This window comes from Enoplosus armatus, chromosome 19, assembly GCF_043641665.1.
Source record: "Enoplosus armatus isolate fEnoArm2 chromosome 19, fEnoArm2.hap1, whole genome shotgun sequence".
Taxonomy (NCBI): Eukaryota; Metazoa; Chordata; class Actinopteri; order Centrarchiformes; family Enoplosidae; genus Enoplosus; species Enoplosus armatus.
The window spans coordinates 19,288,450-19,311,422 of NC_092198.1; the positions used below are offsets into that span (position 1 = coordinate 19,288,450).

General features: G+C 42.9%; 1 protein-coding gene across 1 annotated transcript in view; it reads left to right on the forward strand.

Annotated features, from left to right (window-relative positions):
- The window catches only part of man1a1 (mannosidase, alpha, class 1A, member 1), a 116,418-nt gene that overhangs the window by 20,996 nt on the left and 72,449 nt on the right, over positions 1-22,973 (forward strand). The window contains exon 2 of the mRNA XM_070925734.1: positions 9,440-9,536. Within this exon, the coding sequence (XP_070781835.1) occupies positions 9,440-9,536 (97 nt within the window). The remainder of the gene's footprint in view (positions 1-9,439; positions 9,537-22,973) is intronic.

The window sequence follows — 22,973 nt, forward strand, 5'->3', positions numbered from 1 at the left end:
AGGTGGTGAGTTTTGCTCCAGAACGCCACGGGTCGGAAAGCATGTTTTGTTAGCAGAAATGACCAAGGGCTTCTCTGGGTTGTGTCTTTTTTTTATTTTTTAAGATGTCTACCAGCACAAAAGGAATTGTGGCAACAAAAACCTTTTTTTTCCTGCTTAACTAAGTCAGCGCAGGGGAATTGCGATGGGAATGTCACAGCTCACTTGTCCTTTAGGCTAATTGCATATGCGTTTTGTGTTGAGCATTACTATGACACCAGCAAATAACAATACTGTCTAATGTCTAAATATTTGCTGCAGTTCCTATACAATTAAATTCCCACAATGCCATATTCAAGCATGTAGCCAAACCCGAGCTTCCGCCTTCTTATTTGAAAGCTGCAATCTACCCGATTACCTGATTCTCAAGACCAAGTCCAATCGACCACAGTCGTCATGAGTTTGGTGATGGAGCGTTTGTGCGCTCCAACTGTGGACTTTGGCTTTAATGTCTCCAGTTAAACCCCCCCCGCCCCCTCCCCCAGGTGGTGCCTGTGAAAGTGAAGAATTCAGAATCTGTTTCTGTTGCTGTGATATCACATTTTGTTTTGGCAGTCGAGGTGGTTTAGAGCCAGTGGGCTTTTATAGTCTGTTAATTATTTAAAGAATTTAAAGAAACAAACCAGCGCCTTCTTGTCTTGGCCAGCTGCACCGAAGCATATAAAGAATTGAAAGCGTTGAAATGTGCCTCACCTCCCACCTATGGGCCAGCCAGTGATTTCAATCATCTCTGTACGTCAACTTAACTATCAGAGGCTTAAACAAAGCCCTCTGACAGTCCAACGGTAATAATGCATTGCCGACCTTTCAAATCAATCTGCACTTACAAAATGCATTTCCGTGCAAGACGGTGGAACATTGATGACAATAATAAAAGAGACAAGCTCACTGTGATGAATTACATCACTCAAGTGATTTTCTGCAAGTGTATTATTATTTATTTTAATTTTCTTACCAAAGTGGAAACAAATGGCAAGAAGACGCGTTGACAAATCTGAAACGCTACAGCGTGGTTTGAAAAAAAAAAATGGCCGTCAGTAACATTAAGTATACGTGATTTATAGTAAATGAGCAAAACGGTACAAAAACACTTGAATGATCCTCCGGGACTCGAGGAACAAACGTCTAACTGCTCAGTGCTTGGGGAGTTATTTCATGGCCCCCTCACCTCTCACCTCTCTGCATCTAAAGCCACCGATCGTATCCTTTTTACAGAGCCTTTATCTGTGGCCGCTTTGGCTTTGGCGTGCCTCCACATGTCATGCTCTTTCACTTCTGCAACATTTCCATTCAGGTGCTGCCCCCCCCCCACGCCTGAGAGAAATTTGCTCCTTTATTTCCCCGCCGTTACACCGCAGCTCACCGAGGAAATTTGCCGCACCTGCGTTACTGGCCATTATATTTGTACTAAATGATGTATCTAATTATTTGTACCGGGACTGCCACACAGGTGGGACAAAGCGCTGCTGTTGCGCTGAGCCTGGAAAATACAGTTTGGAGCAGTGGGGGGGTGGGGGGGCTTCAAAAGCAGGTGCAACTAATAACACTGAGAATAGCTGGATTCCATTTAGATGTGCCTGGGATTGTGAATGCTGGCTCACTGGCATCTAATGGCACAGAGCCTTCATTAATGTTATTAGCTACACCTGAGCCTTTTGCACTGTGACGAGCCAAAATGTCTTTTATGACAAAGAGTCCGTCCCGACTTTTGTCTTGAAGTCAGTAAAACCGATTAGCTGCCCCAGAGCTTAAGTGTTACGTCATCTTGACCTCCTCCACTGTGACCGACCCTAAAACTTGCCTTGTGTAATTGTATTAGTACGTGTCTCTCTCTCCCCCCCATATGTTTTTTCCCCAGAAGACGTTTTTTCCCCGAGCCTTTCAGCAGTGTCCCTGTGTAAGTGGTGTAATGGCGCGTAGAGGCTCCCAACGTCTTCTCTCCTCTAATATAGATGCAGCCCCAGGGCCTGGCACATTTCAAAATGTCATGTCTATTTCATGATGTTTAATGTGTCAAACCCATCCTCCGCCTCTCTCCGTCTGTCTTTAAGATTTCCAGTTTCTTTTCACCGTCTCCGAAAATGCACAGATACTCACGGTATCTGGGAGGTATAATTTACATGACGCAAGAAGCTTTATTTTTTTCTTGAAGCTTGTTTTTCGCCGACTTGATCACAGTGAATGTTTAATGCGCTCTTATTTATTCCCATAAAAGGCCGCGTGTGTGTGTGTGTGTGTGTGTGTGTGTCTGTGTGTATCTACACCCGTGCATTTGCTTGCGTGAACTAGCAGCAGTGGCTGTCTGGGCTCAGAGATAGGGTTGAGAGAGATGCAGAGGTGCACGCTGTTTGTTACATCCCCACATAGAGAGAGGGGGTGGATATAGAGGGGGAGATTAAATTCAGGATAGCATAAACACAGACATGCCTGGTAAACAACCCCCCGAAGCAAATCGGATCAACAAGTCAACAAGCGTGCGAAAAAGCACTTACTTGCATGCATTTTAACTTTGGATGAAATGATCAAAAGCACGCTCCTCTCTGCTCTCGCCTTTGTTTCTTTTACTGTTTGGAAATGGCGCTGGTGAGCGGCTGCTGTTGGTGCCCAGCCCTCCAGCTCCAGTTCCTGCACTTGCGGCTGAACTTCATGCAGCGAGATGACTCGAAGATTAAAGGCGGGAGGAGAGAACAAAACGTCCCCGGTCACACGTGCGAGTCCACCTGTAACTATTTGAGATTTGCTCTTCCGGAAAAGCTGTTTGTCAGAGATTAACAGGAAGTCGCGTTTCACATAACAGCTGTGAAGGAAACGAACAGAAAAGGAAATTGTTTTTTCGTATTTTCGTACGTAAATATGTTAGATTGCTTTCAGTGGCTTGGTTTCTGTTCATGTTTCTTGTGATGCGTCTGAATTAAAAAAAAAAAAGAAAAAAAAAAAGCTTCGTTAAACAACGTGAGGACTATTTGTAGTAGTCCTGTGCCCACCCAAAGCAGGGGGGGGATTTTGCACTTGAAGAAAGGCGATGAAAATGTATTCGTTGATTTCGATATTGTCGTACCTGTCAGAAGTGTCTCTTATGTCATAACTGCTACTCTTTGCTTTTAACCGTGTGGCATATGGCAAACGGTAGCTAAAACCAATTTGCAATCAATTCAATGAATGTGAAATTTTTTTTCAGTTCAGAAATCTAATTCAACTCCAAAGGGGTATTTCAAAAGTTTGCTGGAGCATCGCTGAAAGATTGAGTGGAAAATCAATAGTGGACTGCAGAGCACTTTCCATCATCCTCCCGAATAAATAAATAAAATAATAATAATGCAATTCTCTTTTTCTTCCTTTTCTGTTTGTTTACTGTTTGGTTTTTCCTTTTCTCCGGCCTTTTTAGTGCTTCTGTATGGCTTGTATGGGTGTTTGAAACATATTGATGAAATGTATTTCAGTGTTTTCTTTTTATCTTTGTTTCATGTTTACATTTCTTTTTCTATCTGGTTGTTATGTGACGTATTTCTGCTTTTTTTTTGTTACGCTGTCTGTCGTCGGTTTTTCCTGCTTCCTATCTATGTCCTTGCCTTTTTTTTTTATTTTTTATTTTTTGTTGACCCGGCCTCTTTCTCTCAGTATCTCACTCTGTCTTTATCTTCCTCTCATTGGGATGGCAGGGAGTGAAGCAGTCAAGCATCTGTACTTCACCACACACTCACTGGGGATGCTGCTTTGGCAGGCAGATTGTGTGTGTGTGTGTGTGTGTGTGTGTGTGAGTGTGATTATTTGTGGGGTCCACATGCCGGTTGGCTGTCTGATGTCCTTATCTGCCCAACAACCATATTGTCACCCAACTGCCCTCTCCCTCTCTCTGACCCCCCCCCCCCCCCCCCCCCCACCCCCCCATACATACGTAATGCACCTGTTACAAGGGCGTCGGCCCTCTGAGACAAGAGGAGGATATTCAGTTTCAGCTTCACTTTCACCACAGCAGCCCCTGGGGGAACTCACAAACACACACAAACACACCAATCCCCCCCCTTTTCCTGTTTTCCACACATTCCCTCAGTTACAGATTACATAAGGCACCCTGGAGCAAACAAGGTCATTAACCCCTAGATCTTTTCACACCAGTTAATGATTTGCCATTGTCATTCTGTGTGTGTGTGTGTGTGTGTGTGTGTGTGTGTGTGTACCGTCAGCAGTGTGAATCAATGCCAGGTTTTCATTTTGGGGACATTTAAACAAGGCTTTTGTCTGTTTAAGAAAGTTATTTATTGCTTTCAAGGCACTAAATATTGAAGTTGTTTGAAACGCAGAAAAATATTAAAATAATTGGTGTTTTGATGATGTTGGTGTCTTTAAAACATCAGTCCAGAATCTCCCCTAGGTGTTCAATTAGGTTGAGATCTGAGGCCGTGTTTATCAAGCTGTGAAGTAAGATAAAAGTGAAAATCATTCACTTCTACTCCTACTCACACACTTAAGGGTAAACTATATTTATCACATTTATTTTTGATTAAACTTTGTAAGAGAGCTCCAGAGGTCTTTTGAGTAATAATACATGAACTGAAGCAATGTGTGTAATTCACAATAGACAGTCTTAGCCTACTACTTGCAGCTGCTGCTTTCTTTTTAAGCTCATTTGATAGGGTGCTATGCCATTTTCCCTTTCTTTTTTTTTTTTTTTTTTTAAATTTGCCCTTATTATCTGTGTTCTCTGATGAACCCCTGTCTACCCCGGCAGCAGAATGTTCTCCCTGCTCCAGTTTTTTGTTTCCATTTCAGCCAATTTCCTCAGTTTCCTGATAGGAGTTGTGTAGATTGGAAGGCAGTGGTTTCAAACTGTTACAGTTACATGGTCTGTGGGCTCAAACGCCTTATTAATTTGAATATTTGATCAAGCTGTAGCGTGTTTTGGTGTTGAAGCTGAAGTTTTCTGACTTTCTGGCAGTTTTTGGAAGTTGCATATGTGAATTTGACTTTTTTAAAGCATTTTTTCTGGGGGTTTTTTAAGCTCACATGCTGATTGAAAAGAACAGACAGTGACCAATCTGATCTGCACATTCACTACAAAAACATCAGGCTTTCATTTTTTACATTGGCTTTTTATTCCCTGCTGCTATACGTTAGCATGCTATAACACAAGACATACTTGTAGCCGGGGGGGGGGTCTGGCTGTGTGTGTGTGGACGTGCTTGTATGTCATCTGTGAACACAATATAGTTATTAGTTCACTGCCTGAGGCAGATCAATAGGCTGCGCAGAGAGGTGGAGCAGGGGGAAAACAGACAATAGGAATGAATTGAAGAGCGAGGGAGGAGGAGGAGGAGGAGGAGGTGATTCTCCACTCGGGGTGATTATCAACACTTCTCGTGAAACCTTTCTGTACCAAATCATCTAATCCTTGGCCCCTATGTGTGTGACTGCATACTCTTGAGATGAGAGCAGGTGTGTGTGTACTTAAGATCTTCCTGCTAGATTGGACTTGATGTTGGTGCCCTAGAAAGCAATTGCACCTTAAACACAGAGCCAATTAGCATAGAGCTTTTGTGTGTCTGAAATAGCATCAGCCATCAGATCCTAATAACAGCGGTCAGCCTAGAAAATCCTGAGCAGTTAATCCAATTAGAGGCAACACATACGGATCCTGAGATTGAAATCCAATGAGAGTTAACACACAGGAATGTTTAGTAGTGTGAGCCAGACCAAACACTGAATGAAATAATAGCACCACACACCTAATTAATTGAGGGTGATTTTATCTTTTTGATTTGCCAAAAAGTCTAAACATAGACGGTTCCAGACCCCTAAATTTACACCCATATCTCAGAGTTCGTAGAGAAACGGTCCAAAGACTCAGAGAATCAAGCAGACCAGGCTTGATTGACATGTCTTTGATCCTGTTAGCGTTGTTTAACCTGGTAGGGCGGGGTAACCAACACCTTTATCATTCTTATTGGTCCGTGAAGTTTGGTAGCGTCCTGGACTTCCAGCACAGCTCCGCCCACCTTCAACCTCAGCAGAGTGAGACCAGTGAAAACACCTGTGTGGCTGTTCATACCTCGCTCTGTGAGACTTCATACTAACACTTGTACATATGTATTGTATTGAGTGATGGGCTGCATGCCAACACTGTTCCCCTGAAATCATCTTGAGTTAAACACACACCATGTTGAGTGCTAGTTGGCCGCTAGCAGCGTCTGATGTAGAAGAGCTGTAATTATGTTAATGTTTAAATATCTTTTTATGATATGTAAAATTGAACTCATGCTTTTTATACAATTTCAAATATCCAGTGCCAATTTGTTTACTTGTACATTTTTTTTGTTGTAACGAGTGAACAGCATCGTCTGTCGTCTTGATCTCAACATCCTTGAACAGACCTTGGATCAGCTCTAGCCTCCCTCTCATGCGCTATAGCGGCGCGTATGGAGTGGAACAAGAGCGTTTGAGTAGATCTCTTAATGTGACATGCATATAGGAGCAGTAATTAGCAGGCTCACTAGCTTTAATTAGTGGGTTTAAATGGAGGGAAGCTATCACTAGCTGTCCTTTTGATGTGTGTGGGAGATGTTATGCAAATGAAGTGGCTTTTGTTCTTTGTTTGTGTGTGTGTGTGTGTGTGTGTGTGTGTGTGTGTGTTTTTAAAAAAAAAAAGGGCACACGTGAAGATAGACCAGCATTTTCGATGCCTGTCAGAGAGGGTTAAACCAATACTGAACTTCTCAAAGGTTCAAATATGTGCTTCTGTGAGTGTGTGTGGTTATCTGCGTGTCTTTGTGCAACAGTGAGAGATGCAGATGGGGCACAAGGGATGAGAGGTATCTGTGCTAATTATGCTTCCCCCTTTCCCTCCATAGCATTATGGCATATTCCCTTTTTGCGCTGCAATCTAATAACAAGTTGCTCCGTGAAAAGCTTGAAATCAGAGTCTATTCATGCACACAGCTCTTCAGCCTGCATGATGTAACCTGCTAAAGACCATCTTTGATTAAAACATTCTTTCATCTCACAATATGAATTAAAGGCTATATATATATATATATATATATATATATACTTGAAAGCATCACAGCAGGGTGTTCATGGTTGTTACGAAGCACCTGCACCTTTTTACCAGCTGTTTTCTGCTTTCCTTCTGCAAAGATATTCTGTGCCATTTCGTGACGTCCTCTTTCAGTTTGTCCAAGCATGTGACCTCCCCATTATTTGCAATAGACTTCAAATAAATTAGATAAAGTGCGCAACCGTTTGCATTGGGCTTCACCTTGCTAGCTGAAGCCCCCTGGTGGTTGCGCACGGCAACTACATGTCGTTGGAAAACGCCAGAAAATAAGTTCTTTTCGCAATATTAGTGCTGTGATGAGGAGTCAGTCAACAAAACAATGTGTCAGCATCCACACTGATTATTGTTACTATCATTTAGCAACCAGAAATGCCTCACATTTCCAGCTGGCTTTTCTCCTTTTTTTTTTTTTTTTTATGTAATTGTAGATTGCATTTTTGAGGTTTTAGACTATTGGATGGACAAAATAAGCAATTTTAAGATGACACCTTGGCTTCTTCTCCAAAGTATGAATCAGTTAATGAAACAAAATCAACATAGCAAATGGGCCGAGTGAAACCAGCAACCTGTGGACAGAGTTGTCAGTGTGTCTGTCAAAGTGGACAGCCTCCCCTGGATCTTCTTAACGGTCGTAATAGAGCGCAGCCTTTCACCATGCGGGTATTAAGAGCTCATTCATATTTTATTGAACCTCACTTAAGCTCCTCTTGCTCTGAGGTGGGATGGTGCAGCAGTACTGAAAACCAGATTGCCAGACTGGTTTCCTGCTTGACTGAACTACTAAACGGCTGCCTCGTTGATGGACTGGTTTACTGGCTTGCTTTATAACTTCGGGCAACAGGTCCCGCTTGCCGAGTGCCTCGCTGGCCTACTGGTTCACTGCCTGCTGTGGTCATTTGTACCTGAAATCTCCAGAGTTGGGCCTAATTGTTATTATCCACAGCAACATGCAAACTAGTGCAACTGGATATGGTTCTTGAAAGAGGGCTCATCGTTCAGGAATATGATCCCCAGGAGAGCTCGTGCAGGCTGTGCATCAGCGTCATACGTCATATCCTACAACATAGGACCAGTAAGAGCCTATACATGGCACGCGTGTTCGCAGATTTTTCCGTCTGAAGGTGGAGGATGAAGGGTTTTAGTGCGTCTAATCTGGAGGCAGGTTCTGGAAAGCTCCGTGACGATGCTGTGCAACCTGGATTAGCAGGGCGGACAGATACGGAGCTGGAGGAGGAGCCACATCTTCCACTGAGACGAGTGTCTGGGTGTTCGATTGGAAACCAGCGTCCGCGCTGCTATCAAGCCTCCAGCCAGCAGCCGACTAAACTAAGATGGAACGTCAATGATTCCTGCCGGGGAATCAGGCGGTTTTTAACACCCGTACAATGGGACTCAGCAGAGGGAGATGTTCCCTCTCACCGGGGATTGGTCATCTGCCACAACAAAACAGCATTTTGTCATTTAATATTAGATTTTAATAGGGCGACATGTTAATACAGTTGCTACATGATATTGTTGGGCGTCCTCTCTAGGACATGTTGACGGATGTTGTGCTCATGTTGTCTCTGGTGATATTTATCGATTTCAGCTTCACAACTGTCCACACACGTCAGTCATTAAAGCCACTCCTTTTGCGATTGGATTTTAGACTTTTTAGTCGTGAGAATGGGTCGTTTCACATCTTTGGCAGAGGTGTCTGCCCAGTCCACTCAAATGCTCTCTTTTCCTTTGCAGCTGCACCGTTAGATATAGATATGAAAGGGGTTGCATCATTAAATCTATGGATAACACGAGAGTGACGGGTGGAGTCGAGAGCTGACAACAGCCTCGATTTTAAATGTCACTAAGCTGAGATAGATTACTTGGAACTCTGGGAATCCTGAAGTAGATAGCGGGTTGTCTCAAATTCATTTTCTGTCAAATATGAATAACTGCTGGTTTTCGTATTCTTAAATTGGATTAAACTGAATCATTTTCAGTTTTGGACTGTTGGTATAAAAAAAAAAAAGCCCAAGCTGACACACTCAATTGTCTTGTTTTTGTTTTTGACCGTTTTTCTGACATTTTGACAATTGATTAATACGTTGGCCGCTAAGTCACAAAAAAAAGAAATGTAATGTAACAGGGATGCTTTTCAAATGGTTTATTTGCAAAATGAATTTGTATAGACTATAGATATATCAGATCAAATATTGGTATCGGCTGTGTTTGGGGCTATAAATAAAAGCCCGTAATTGTATGTAAATGACTTAATTCTCTTTGTTACAGCTCAAAATAATTATCCTCTTTAACTCTCTTCATTTGTCATCTTCTCCTCCTCCTCCTCCTCCTCCTCCTCCTCCCTCTCAGATGATGAAACATGCGTGGGGCAGCTACAGGCGCTACGCCTGGGGTTCCAATGAGCTGCGGCCCGTCTCCAAGCAAGGCCACTCCAGCAATCTATTTGGTGAGTGAGAGACCAAACACACACACACACACACACACACACACACACACACACACACACACGATTGATCTCTTGTCCCTGCCACCAGCGGCCTTGGCCTTTAGATTAGCAGCCAAATTGGCCTTCAGTTCGAGACATCCATCCAAGGATGCCTCTAAATGTCAACTTTATCATATATTTATATTCTGTTTGTGCTACTTGGCAGTCATTGACGTCTGTGCTGTTAATGACTGGGGTGACATGGGCCGTCTTATTCTGCTCCCCCCTTTTCTCTGTTTCACACAACTCTTTTTCTGAAAATCTCCGTTCTCTGTCCGCCCTTCAGTTGTGAAGTAACACAGTTTTTGTTAGAGTGCCGCGTGCAGCAGAGGCCAAATTAAACTAGGATAATAACTGCGTCTTTTTTTTAAGTCCTTTCTTATCCCCCCAGCCACACACACACACACACACACACTACATGTTGCTCCTCATGTTGTCTGATTGAGTTTAGCTGGCTGAGCAAAGCTGGACTCGGGGAGAAAATGCCGCCAAAGTAAACTAAAAGGAGAGGGTCCCACAGATCTGTTGTGACAGTACACGAGCCAATGGCAGAGGATCAGCACAACTCATTATTAAAACTGTGATAACATGATCGCATTTAATCTGCGATGTATTTGGGTTTTCTCGTAATTGTGCGTAGAGATAAAGGGACCCGTGACTTGAAAAGCATTGAGATGAAACTGCTTAAGGTCTGAGTGGTTCATATTTCAAAAGCAGGACTGAAACTGATATTTCTGATGCAGTTTATTGAGACTGTCACAGAGCGGGGGGCATGTCGCTTTTTGCAGGTGTTTTTTTGTGTGCACCCCAAGTGTTGGTACACGTAATGAATACTGTAATGTATTCTGACTGATTGGATTAATAAGAGCGGGAATTGGATTTTTAATTTGTTAAGATCTCTCTTTCTCTCTCTCTTGACCTAATTAAATTCTCAGTGAGAATATTTGTTCAGATACCTTCAGCTCCAGATGAGGGCTGTGTGTGTGTGTGTGTGTGTGTGTGTGTGTGTGTGTGTGTGTGTGTGTGTGTGTGTGTGTGTGTGTGTGTGTGTGTGTGTGTGTGTGTGTGTGTGTGTGTGTGTGTGTGTCAGTGGGTAGTGTATGTGGCAGTTTAGAGCAGTGCCGTTGCAAGCTCCTGACTAAGATAAGATGGCATTCATGTGTGAAAGAGGTAGCTGTGCCTCCACTGCTGATAAGACCCCTCTCTCTCACACACACACACACACACACACACACACACACACACACACACACACACACACACTCACTTGATAAGTTTTCAAGTTTTTCTTCAGCGTTTGATGTTGTTTTTTTTTTTCTTTCTAAATGTTGCCCTCATGTGTCAAGGTGCAGGTCTGAGTCAGTGAAGCCAGTAGCGGAGAAACCATTCATATTTGACTTTTCTTCTCCAACAATATATTTCCATCAAAATCATTTCAAAGTAAACCGCCTGCAATTAAGAATTCATTTGAAACGATTCCCTCAATAAGCAGCTTAATCAGCTGTGTGGAAGGAAGTAGAAAAATGGAAGTGGTGTTTTAAAGTTGTATTAATGGATTTTCTTTTTTTTTTAGCGTAGGGGCAGCGGAGAAAGTTGTAAACACACCACTGACACATTATCACCTTATAAAAATTGTAGTTCTGAACGTGTTAGTTCTGTTTACACATCCAGCAGGCATGTTGTCCTTGCCAGCTGGCCATAGTAACACCAATATTCACTCCGTTTACCTCTGTTTTTCTGGGATTATCTGGCTCTACAGCTGCCAAATGCTCCACTACGTCCACCAGCTCGCCGCTGTCTTTGTCCGTCTGCAGTTTGGTGCTGGGCAGGTGGCATACGCTAGGTTTTTCAGAGCTTTTTTTTTTTTTTTGCCTCTGTTTGTTTTGTTAAAAACAGCTGCCTGGTGTGGCTGGAAACTGGGTTGACGAGAGCGATGAGAGTGAACCAAAACCGTAAAGATGTGGGTCGTTAAACAAAGCCACAACAACAACAAAAAAAAAAAAGATGAGGGCTCCATCGGGCTATTTGCTTGGTGAAATATCAAGGTGAAATATCTTGAGCTCCCGTTGTGCAGTCTGATTTCCGAAGTCGACCTCCAAGGCTTGTGATTGGCTCCGGTTAATAGTACGGTTTTCTGTCTAATTCTAGCAGTCTTGCGTCCGTCCTGAATGCGGTTTTACTTTGGACCCTTTCAGCTGCGCTAGTTATTTTTGAGCATCATACCTCTGAGGTGTTTCTGCGTCTTACATCATTAGGTGAGCCCAGTTTGCATTATTTGTGTCAGGTACAAGAGCTGAGCTTTTTTTGTGTGTGTGTGTGTGTGTGTGTGTGTGTTTCTGCTCATATGTTTCCACAACACTTATCAAATTACGGAAGTGACAGGATGACAGCTCTGTGCATACACTGTCATATGCAGGGTGTTCGGAAGAACGCTTGAAGCTGCAGACTTGGGTCAAGCCCGTTTTGTTCAATTTAGGCGCTAAAATGACTCTTATGATGTTGTTGTCTGTCTGCATCGAGTTGTTTCTGAGAGGCGCTTTCAAGCTTTGCCTGTCAGAAAAGGATTGTCAGGCCACTGTTCCACTGGAAGCGTGCAGGACAATATTTTCGGGTTTATTTAGGGAAACACGTTTTATGAAATCTGAGTTCACCGTGTGAGTACTGTCATGTGTCAAATGTACACACAGGCGCTGCGTGATACTTTGGAAAGAAGTACCTTGATTTAAACACATAACTTTAATCTTTGCCCTGGGGAAAATGCCAAAACCCTCACTAAGTCTATTCCATTATACAGTGTGGAAGATTTACAGGCTCATTTTTAATGATTGCCTTCTTATGTTTAATGAGGAAATTCAATCAGCTTTGTGTAAATTCCATCCACTGTTTCATTACCGGAATTTATCATACGTAAATGTAGGAAGAGAGAGGAAAGCAGCTGTGTGAATACTAATTGTTGGATTAGCCTGTTCAACTCTCTGTGTTAGTCTTTCCCTCTGTTTCCGTCCCTCGCGTCGGCGCTATAGAAAAGTAAATAGGTTTTAGTCGGCTGCTCCAGCAGACCCCACTTCCATCAGTAAATAAGACAGCCTTGCCCCAGGGTCTTGTCACAGCCGTTCCCAACTCCTATAGAACATGATGTATGATGATAATATTAGCCTGACCTGGAATATTACGCAGTGAAGCCACTTTCCATACCTGAGGCTATTTCCCGGACATACAGTGAGGATTGCTTAAACTAGCCAGGAGCATTGGAAATGACAAACTTCGCTGACTGTACTAAGAAGGTTCAGGATGTCCTTTCTGAATCATAAACCTAATGAACTTGATGTGATAAATATTGCTAGATCTACTCAAAACTCTCCACAAGGCACGGCTTCTCAAACCCAACGTTCACTTTCCTGTGTTTATGTATCGCCACATGAATCATATTCATCCTGCAGATGGGGTGGGTCCTGTTCTGACGGGGGGGTTGGATCTGCCCCCTCTGTGGTGATTCCCTGAGGGAGCACAAGTCCTTGGGCTCAGTCGCCAGCTGTGCTGTCAGCTGTTTGCCTCTCTAGTGTGTTTTTCCCAATTCAGGGAGGGTTTTAATGCACTGTAATGTTTACCATGTTTTTTGGTTCGTAGTGAAGTTTTGACAACATTTTTTTTTTTCCAGCTACTAAATACTTGAAGACACTTACTCCAGCTTTTAACTCGCAAACATTAGCAGGAAAGCAGCAGTAAATAGGAGCTCTGGATTTGTTAGCCTAGCATTTCTTATTATCAGGGCTGCAATCAACAATTATTCTCTTCATTTTCTTCATTTTTTCCCCCCAATTAGTTGATTAATCTTCTGCCTATAAAATGAAAAGCAGCTATAAAGAAAAGCAGCAAATCCAAGAAAATGTTGAGAATGTTGAAAAAAAGACGGAAACGATTAATCAGTTATCAAAATAGTCGATTGGCTAATCGATTAATCAACTAATGATTTCAGCCCTGCTTGTTATCTTCTTTTTTTCCCCTCTCCCTCTTCATAAACACACCCATGCACCCAAGTACTGAGGGCTGATGAGGAAGACGCTGAATTCTTTCCCAGGTTGGGAATTTTCCAGCAGCCATAGATCGTCCCAAAATGTTGGCAGGCAACTTTGTTTATCTTCTCCACCAATTACTTGACTCAGCCAACCCAAATTTCGGTATGGTTTTATAAAGGAATACGACAAAATGTGTTTGTTTTTTTTAACCCAACCACCTCAAAAAGCAAAGATCCAGAGATGATGAGGTATAGCAGCTGTGCTCTCAAGACGGCGAGCCTTGTGTTTAGATTCACATTTGAAAGCGTTAGAGGGAAGGCCACAGGTTGTGTTTAGTATTCGACAAATCGCTTAAAAGGTCAAGATTAAGTGGCAGACGAAGATTGTAGGGGGACGGGGCTGTCCTGAGAAATAACATGCGTCCGTCTATAACAGCTCGTTCATCGGAGGTCAGCGCAGAGGAGACGCAAAGAGCAGCACGCCGGCGTACAGGGGAGCGTCTCACTGCAGCTGATCGCGCCTTGAAGTGGCTCGACCGCATGATGGAGGCAACAACAAGATGATAGGGCTGCCACAGGGTGCCTCTTCTTATTGCTCTTTTGCTGAAATTACCTAATTTCCTCATTTGGATGATTAGTTCAAAGGCCCCGACAACACATGCTCCCAGCCTATTCACTGTTAATGACGGGGGGGGTATTTTCTGCCAAAGTTTGCACAGTTTTTCGTTGTTTCTCATGAGAGATTTCTCTCTCCTTGTGTTTTCCTTCTGGCTTTTCTTTCTGGTTCGAAGCAGGGCTCATATGGAAACGGGTGATGTCACATACTTCTGTCCACCAATCGGGGTTCAGCAACATTTAATTAAACACGTGACAACAGTTGTGAGATTGCAAATTTTTGTGTGATAGCTAAGGATGTTTTAGCTCAAACTATAACTTCTATTGTTGCTCATTTAGATATATATATAGATATATATCTATATATCTATATATATATATAGTTACTCTTTTATAGTTACTGACGTCGAGACAGTGGACGTCGCGCGCACTTATCAAACGAATCAATCAACATCGACACTGCATCCAAAATGCCACTTTTCTATATATATATATATTGCATGTTGTACAGAAATATGTGACATTTAAAACAGAGTTTTCAGGGGCTTTAACATACTTATATATTCATTTTATGTTAACTGTTATTCCAAAGGACTTTCTGAGAGATGAGCCTAAAAAAGTGAATAGAATAATAATCTATAAATTTGTAAATCACTCTCCACCATGACGTTATATTGTACTATAGATGATGAGAGTTGATTCATTTCCGTGCAGCATCAGTAATCGTGACTATTTTAAGCACAAACTACTTAGGTTTCAAATCAAAATGACATTCAGAAAACGACAGCACACTGTATGCAAAATGAAAACGGAGTGCCCTATTGCAACGATAATTGACTTTGCACATTGATTTCATAACTGAAAGGCAGACTGATTGCTGTTCTGTCCGACGTCCAGCCTCCTGTAACAGCTTTCCATTGTGGCGCAACAGTTTCAGTCACAAACAATATTTCACCCCCAGCCGCTCAGCATTGGCCCCCTCGTCAGCGCGGCTCTGTAAATACAGTTCGTGCAGCCCGCGTATGATCCGTCTAGTTATACAGAGGCCGACTGAAAGTGGCATTTTGGATGCAGTGTCGATGTTGATTGATTCGTTTGATAAGTGCGCGCGACGTCCACTGTCTCGGCGTCAGTAACTATAAGAGGGGTAAAAAGTGATGATGTAATGCCTGGATCTAATGTGAACTCGTCCTCCGTCCTCCTCCTCGCCTGTTTTCTTTGTTGGTTCTAATTACGGTTTGACCAATACACGGTTTTGAAGGACAGCGTAAGTGTTTTAAAAGGCAAGACTTTGTCAGCTACAATAGAGCAGCCTCCCGTCCCTAGAGAGTCTGTAGATTCATCCTTTTTGCTAAAATTAAATACACCTAGAGGCGGCGATGGCATCCATCCCTCCTCCTGTCGTTTCCGATCCCTCTCTCCGTCTTCTGGCTGTCTATATAACCAGCATACTGCTATTGAGACTCTCCCTCAAGAAACAGGTCCATCTCTCTGCTGCTAAATCCAGAGCGGGTCAACATTGTAGTTTGCTAACAGACACGGCGTGCTCTGCGTCTGTGGCTTCCAGGAGAGACCGTAATTGGCTGAATCTAGCTGTTGGAAAGAAAATGTCCAAAATGTCTCCGTCCCAATTGTAATATCTTTGGTTTGAGGAACATTTTCAATTATTTAGACCTCCTTCTTGCATAGAAGTCCTGTAACTGTCCGACTCTTGACAATAGCTGCCCTTATGACCTCCTATCAGAACAACCACTGAGGGATTTCTCCGCCCACATCTCGCTGACCAGAATATGTTAAATGTCCCCTAGAAGATCATCCGGAGCTCATTTGGAGCACAGTGCCAGTAAATTGTCAGCCTTAAGATGTACCCTGACTCCTGTTAGACATTACAGACTTTAATTTAATCTCAGGCCCATTATAAACCAATGAGCCAGAGGTGGAGTTTGTACCCAGGCTGGACCCGTTGTTTTTCACAATGACACGCTCGCAATTGAAGAAGACTTCTCTAACGTGGTCCTCTGACAACACAGAGAAGACTTTGTTCTCTAAATCAATGAACACATTACTCCAATTGCAATGGATTTCAGCTGAAAGAATCTGGTAGTAACCTTGCTTCAGTTAAATTGGTTTCTGCACTACAAGTTTGATCCATCTTTGACTAAAATTCTACCAACCCCCCCCCCCCCCCCCCCCCCCAGACAACAGACATTATAGAAATATATCGAAGTGTGATTGCGAAATGGATGTGACTTTTCACGTCACAAATGAATATGTTGTACTCATGGGTTAAGTGTGAGGCTGGGCTACCTAACAAGTAATGTAATTACTTCAAGTAATCAGTAAAGTAATTGGATTACTGTTTCAATTAGTAATATGTAATGGGTACTTAATTACATTTTCCAAGGCACTTGGACAGGATATATGGTAGTTTTTAGCAGTGTCTGGTCTGGCTCTAGTCTGAACCGGGCTGTAGCCAGGGTTTTAGAAATACTGAGGTCATGACCGAGTCCACTCACCCCCAGCACAGCCCCGCCCACCTAAGAAACTGTGCTACAGACTAGCCACCAGCCAAACCGTGTAAATTCGATAATACGTAAATGAATGAATTTTTGCCTTAAAAATTTTAAGATGTTTAGTAAAAAATGATATAAAAAAAACACAAGATATGTAATATTTTTTTGCTTGTAGAATGTAAACTCCTTTTTTTTAATGTCATTAAATCCCCTAAATTCCCAGAAATATTACCAAGGTCATGACCTCAACGTCCTCAATCAATCTGCACTCTACGCTGTGTGTTCATTTTAAATGACATGAGAGCATAATGCGGTAGGTGGATAAGCTCGTGTTCGAACACGTCTGCTCCAAAACAGAAAAACAATATCATACAGGCTTTTATGGCGTCTAGGTTTTGGAGTGTGTACTGGTTGCTCCAGTATCGCTTGTCTGAGGCGTTTCCTGCGGTTTCATGGCTGGTCCTCTCTGTAATTGGCACTGTTGACAGGTCGCTGGTTGTGCTTCACAACAGCCAAACAAGCTAATGGTTGAAGCGTCGGTTCCCCTCGCCCGGGCTTGCCTCTCGTTCTAGCCGAGGGCCAGCACAGGAAGGCACTCATGTGTTCAACCAACCAAAAAAAAAAACTCCCCATGGGGGGTGTGTGTGTGTGTGTGTGTGTGTGCGCGCGCGTGTGTTTATGTGTGTGTCTTTCTTCTGTCTAAAATATACACACTTGACTGGACCACAGCACATTAAAGGTCACTACTGATGTCTCCTGTTGCAGGCAAAGAGAAAAAGGCAGAACTTTTTCGGTTGTTTGCCATCCAGCCCAGAGTGACCGGGGCCTGGACCTGTGACAGAACATTGTCTGGGTGTGTTTTTTTGGGGGTTTTGTGCTCGTGTGTGTGTGTGTGTGTGTGTGTGTGTGTGTGTGTCTGTTCGCTAAGATGCCATCTGTCTTGTTGGTCTAAGCTGTGGGCTGTTTCAGAGGAAAACTCTGAGGACACCTTTTTAAAATCTGAAAATGCAACTGAAACAGACAACAACAAATGGACTGTATCCTGTTAGCATCGCAAGCTCAGCACACGACTTGCAGATGAGATACAGGTGAGACACACTGGCTTATATAAACAATAATGAATGATATTAGAGCTGGACCAATAAATTCCACATCAATGTGTATGTCCGAGTCTTTCCTCCTTTTTTTTCCCTGTGTGTCTTAACAGTATGCTATCAAAACACAGATTATTCATTTTAATGAAACTGGTGAAAACTAGACACATTGGGCAAAAAATAAATACAGTGCTTAACAAATGTATTAGACCACCTGCCATAAAAATGAGAAAACACAAATATTTTAGAAATCTGTCAGAAACTTGTTTCAAACTAAAAATTGTATTGTTATTTATTAGGCAAATAACAAACTGGAACAACTAAATAGTCCTTATTCACATATATTAACCAGAAATCTTAATATTCTGTACGACCTCCTTCGGCCCTGATAACAGCTTGCATTCTTTGCAACCACAAAACAAATGTTTCTGTTCAGGAATGCAAGTAAATAACAACAATAATAATAATGTGCTTTACTATTTTTTTCTGCTTTTTTTGTAAAACAGTAAATTTGAGAATTCATGGATAACAACAATAATTATATTTTAGCATTAAAGAGATCATTTGGATTAAAGAGCTTGGCTTGCACATACTGGTGGATTAACCATCACAGACACATCAAATATTTTGGTCATCAGCAATACTGTTCATTTAGGGCAGCGGGGGCAAACGCCTCACACTAACTGGTCTAATACATTTGTTAAGCACTGTACATTGCTCTTCTGCATTTGTATTGGCTGAAATTAATGTGGAAATAATCAGCTTTTGGAAGACCAAAAAAAAAACAAAAAACAAAAAAAACAATTCAATATGGTGTGTTTCTAATACACTGAGCCAATGCTGCATCATTACACACTTCAATCATCTTGATGAATTCATCCGTCTCACTGTGTAAAAAGTGTCCGCAGCTTTGCCAGCAACGTGAATATCATTTGTGTGCATTGCGCTGCCCTGAGCCCCCCGAGCTTTTCTCATCTGATAAGTTTAAAAAAAAAAAAAAAAAAAAACACAATCCACGATATATGTTTTATCAAGGTGGGTCCATTAGATGAGACTACAAATAATAATGTTCTCCGTGCTGTTGTACTGGGATTGCATGTCTCAGAATGGGCTCTCCCGTCTGCTCCTTAGGTTAGCTCCTTCACATTATACTCTTGACAGCCTGTTAAGACTTTGGGTATTTGCCGGACAGTTGGATGGATCGGTAGCTACAGGCAGTGTGAAGAAGCAAAAGGCCTGTGTGTCTCCTGAGACACACAGTGCAGTGGAGGTTATCTGCCTGGCCCTGCCTGTAGTGCTTTCAAAGGGCCGTTGGATGAATGGCAGGCTTTGCCACGGATGCTGCCAGGGTTTTTGTGATGGTTTCTTTTCTTTATGTTGTTCCCCCCCCCCCCCCCCCCCCCTGTCTCCTGTGGCCTTCCCCCCCCCCCCCTCCCTGTCTCCTGTGGCCTTTCCTCCATGCCAGACCGCTCAATGGCTTTTTCTGCTCCTTGTCCCCTGGAGTGGTTCTGCAGCTCCTCGCATCACTTTACTTTAGTGAAGGTAGAAATGAACAGGCGGCATAAAAGCCTTAACTAAAGCCCTTCCTTTACATTTACACTTGACCTTCAAATGTCAGCTTTACGTTGCATGCCCATTATAACCAACAGTTAAAGTCAGTTGACGTAGCACGGTGATCACAGAGCTGCAATCTCGTGGTGCTTCAGCCTTTATGATCATTTCTAACACCGCGTAAACAGGTACATTTTGGTCACTTGGTGCATAAAGCCGTTTTTGTATCCCTCCTATTTTATTACTGCTCCAGCGGCAGGCTTTTGTGGCCCAAACACATCCAATCTACTTAGCTCTGGGAGTGTAGAGTGAGATTGGGCAGGTCTTTGGCTGCACCACATTTTCTGCCAGAAAGTGATTTGGGTTGTTGGTGTAAATCCAACACAGATGTCTTTTTTAACCATGGTCTATTATACCATCAATTATTACACCATTAAATGTGTCCCAGCTGTCTGTTTCCACTGGCTTATTTAGACTTGGACTCTATTTCCAGTCGAGATGAGTGCACCAGCACAACTACTTTAACTTAAAATCAGCCTTAATAACTTTTTGGCTGCTCCTGTACATTCTGCAATACTTCTCATTGTCACTTTCTTTTGCGGAGGACGTGAGTGTGTTACTGTGGCGAAAGTTTTAAGGGCTGACAGAGGAGGGGGGGTTGTAGCTTGAAGGAATATCTACTAGCGAGGATGAAGGCACGGAGGTGCAAAAGCTTCACTGACCCCCTTAAAGTCAGGCTATTATGGCTGCATTTCTTTACATCGGTGCGCTATACTGAAAACAGTAATGCAACTATATTTTCTGTTTTAGGGATGAAGGCTGTTTCACAATCTAGTGACAATTACAGCAATGGCAGATCCCTATCGCGACTCAGCCTAGAATGTGACACCGCTAATAGCTTTAGGTACGAAGACCTTAAAAGGTCCAAGATTTAAGAAGATGGCCAGTCCATTGAATACCTTTTTTTTTTTTTTTTTTTTTTTGAAAGAAAAAATAAAATCAATTCTAAAGTGCACTGCAAGCCAATAAAGAGAGGCCAGCAGAGGAGTAATGTGGTCTCGATTCGGTGCCAGCCAAACGTCAAGCCGTAACTACACAAACTTGTAACTGTTGCTTCAGTTATCTGTAGAATTAATTCCTTATTTTGAGAAGAAATCACATCATAGACTCATATAGTAGTAGCCCTGAGTCACGGAGTCCCATAGAATTGTAATTTTGTGACAGTTCGAAGGGGTCTCTCCCAATCAAGTCTTTTTAATGGTCTCCACTTAAGATGGAGGACTGATTTTCATGGTTGGAAAACACACAATGGATCATGAGAGTAAAACTCGTAGAGCTCTTGCGAGGCAAACCCGGCACAGGTGTCGCTGGATGAGGTGTTTTGAACATGTCGCCTGCCGTGTGCCGCAGCCATCAAAGCCGAACGCAGCGCATCTTCATCATTGTGTCGGACCAAATTTGACTCCGCGCTCCTGAATCCCGGCAGCCCACGGAGCCCCGCGCTGTCGCCAGCGGAGCTAAAAATATTGTTATCGCCCACCAGTCAAGAAGGCTAATGTTTTGGGTGTCTTTCTATTTCCAGACAAGTCATTTGCTTGGTTATATAATTTGACATTGAGTCCTGGGCTGCAGCCTCAGCTCCCACACAGCACTGTGTGTGTCTGAATCAGATATTCAGTCTCTGTAATTGAAATGGATGGAGTAATTCTGCTCTGGCCTTCCCTCCGGTTTTCTTGTTGTGTGTGAGTGTGAGTGTGAGTGTGTGTGTGTGTGTGTGTGTGTGTGCGCGCTTGAATGTCTGTGTGTGAGGGTGCAGGGGGGTTGTATTTGTATTTGGTTGGTGTCTGAACTGATGTAAATCACACTCTGCACAGGGGTGGGTGGGACACAGACAAGGGAGCACTGCAGCAGCTGAAATGGGGGTATCCAACTCATGAATACACACACACACACACACACACACACACACACACACACACACACACACACCTTGCAGCTCTGTTTTGTACGCACTCATCTCCTAAGCCTTTGTTATAGAACCTTGAGTCTGCATCGACATTAATTAATCACACACACACACACACACACACACACTTATACACACTGTATAACAAGCCTGCTCGCCCGGGCTTTGAACCCCCTCAAGGCCTACAGCTACACACTGCAGCAGCACCGCCCATCCTCCTGAACACACACCTAAACACACTCGTCGAAGTCTTCCTGATCCCCGAAAGTTCCCACGCCTGAATAAACGCAGCAGCCCAACAAAATGCTAACAGCTAACCTGTCCCAACTCATTTTCATATTTGCAGTCAGCCTTTCTAACTTTGGTTTTGGTGTATTATCACACTGTCAGACTTTCAACACACACACACACACACACACTCACACAGAGCACAGAGCACAGCACAGCAGGGTAATGCCTTTCACTGTAACCTTGACAAAAAGTGTTGATGCTTGAGTATCTGGCAGCAGAAGCCAATAGGTTAATACACTTTGGGGATGTGTACGTGCGCGTTCTTGCGTGCGCATGCTTTCTGCCTACGATAACACGATTAGCCAAAGGCTTAGCCATCACTTTTCCTCACCTCCCCTCCGTGACCTCTCAGAAAATACAGTACGGACCCGTCGTTGAGGCGGTAGTTGGGGCTAAATGGGATCACCAGCTCGGGCTGAGGGTGTTGCGATGGGGATAAAATTGTAGGATTAAGGATTAAACCTGGAGCTCGCATTGAGTTAACAGTGCGACGTGGGGACACATCGGGACCCTGTTCTATCTTGAGAACATTTCTGGGCGCTGAGAAAGGCAGTGAGCTGAGGAGAAACTTGAGAAAGGGATTTATTTTATTTTTTTTGTATTTAAGACTGAATTTTCACGAGATGAGAGCAGCCTTCCGTGTTTTTTTTTTTTTTTTTAATATCAACGACACTTTGACTGCTGTCAGTCGTCTGAAGGCTGAGGCTGCTATTTTTGAGCTGAAGCTGCTGAGTCAGTGTTTTAGTGCCAATATTCATTTATCTCTACCGGTAAAGCTGGAAGGAGGGGATGTTTACAGCCCTGCCTGTTTTCTGGCTGCCTGTTTTCATGTATGGCAGGATGTATCATAAAGTTTAGCGGATTTCACATAACTAGGTCAACAGGTCGCTTTAGTTTTGATAATAAAAATGGAAAGAATGCTCGCGGGGGAAAGTCTGAGACCTAAATTTCGTCAGTTATTTTGTTGGCAAGTCAAAACAGTTTCTAAACACACCCAAACAATCATGGAGACTGCAGCTTGGCAAGCATGAAGAAGTGCTTTAAAAAGAAAAAAAAGAAATCCAAAGTGAGATGACTCCACTGACTTCAGATTTCAGTCATTTATGCTATTATCATTGAATTAGAATTATATTTAATATCTGTTGCCTGTATTAGATTTAATGTGTTGTGAATTCAGTTCGTTAGGATCAGACTACGTGATATTTTATATACGTCAGAGTGGGCATTCCTAGAGTCAGAAATTCTCGGCCGATTTACACGTTGGGCCCCGACCGTTCGTCTTGCATAAGCTGTCTTCTAAAACCAGCATTTGTCATTTGTCATTTGCTCTGCCTTCTACTGTGCTGGAAGGGT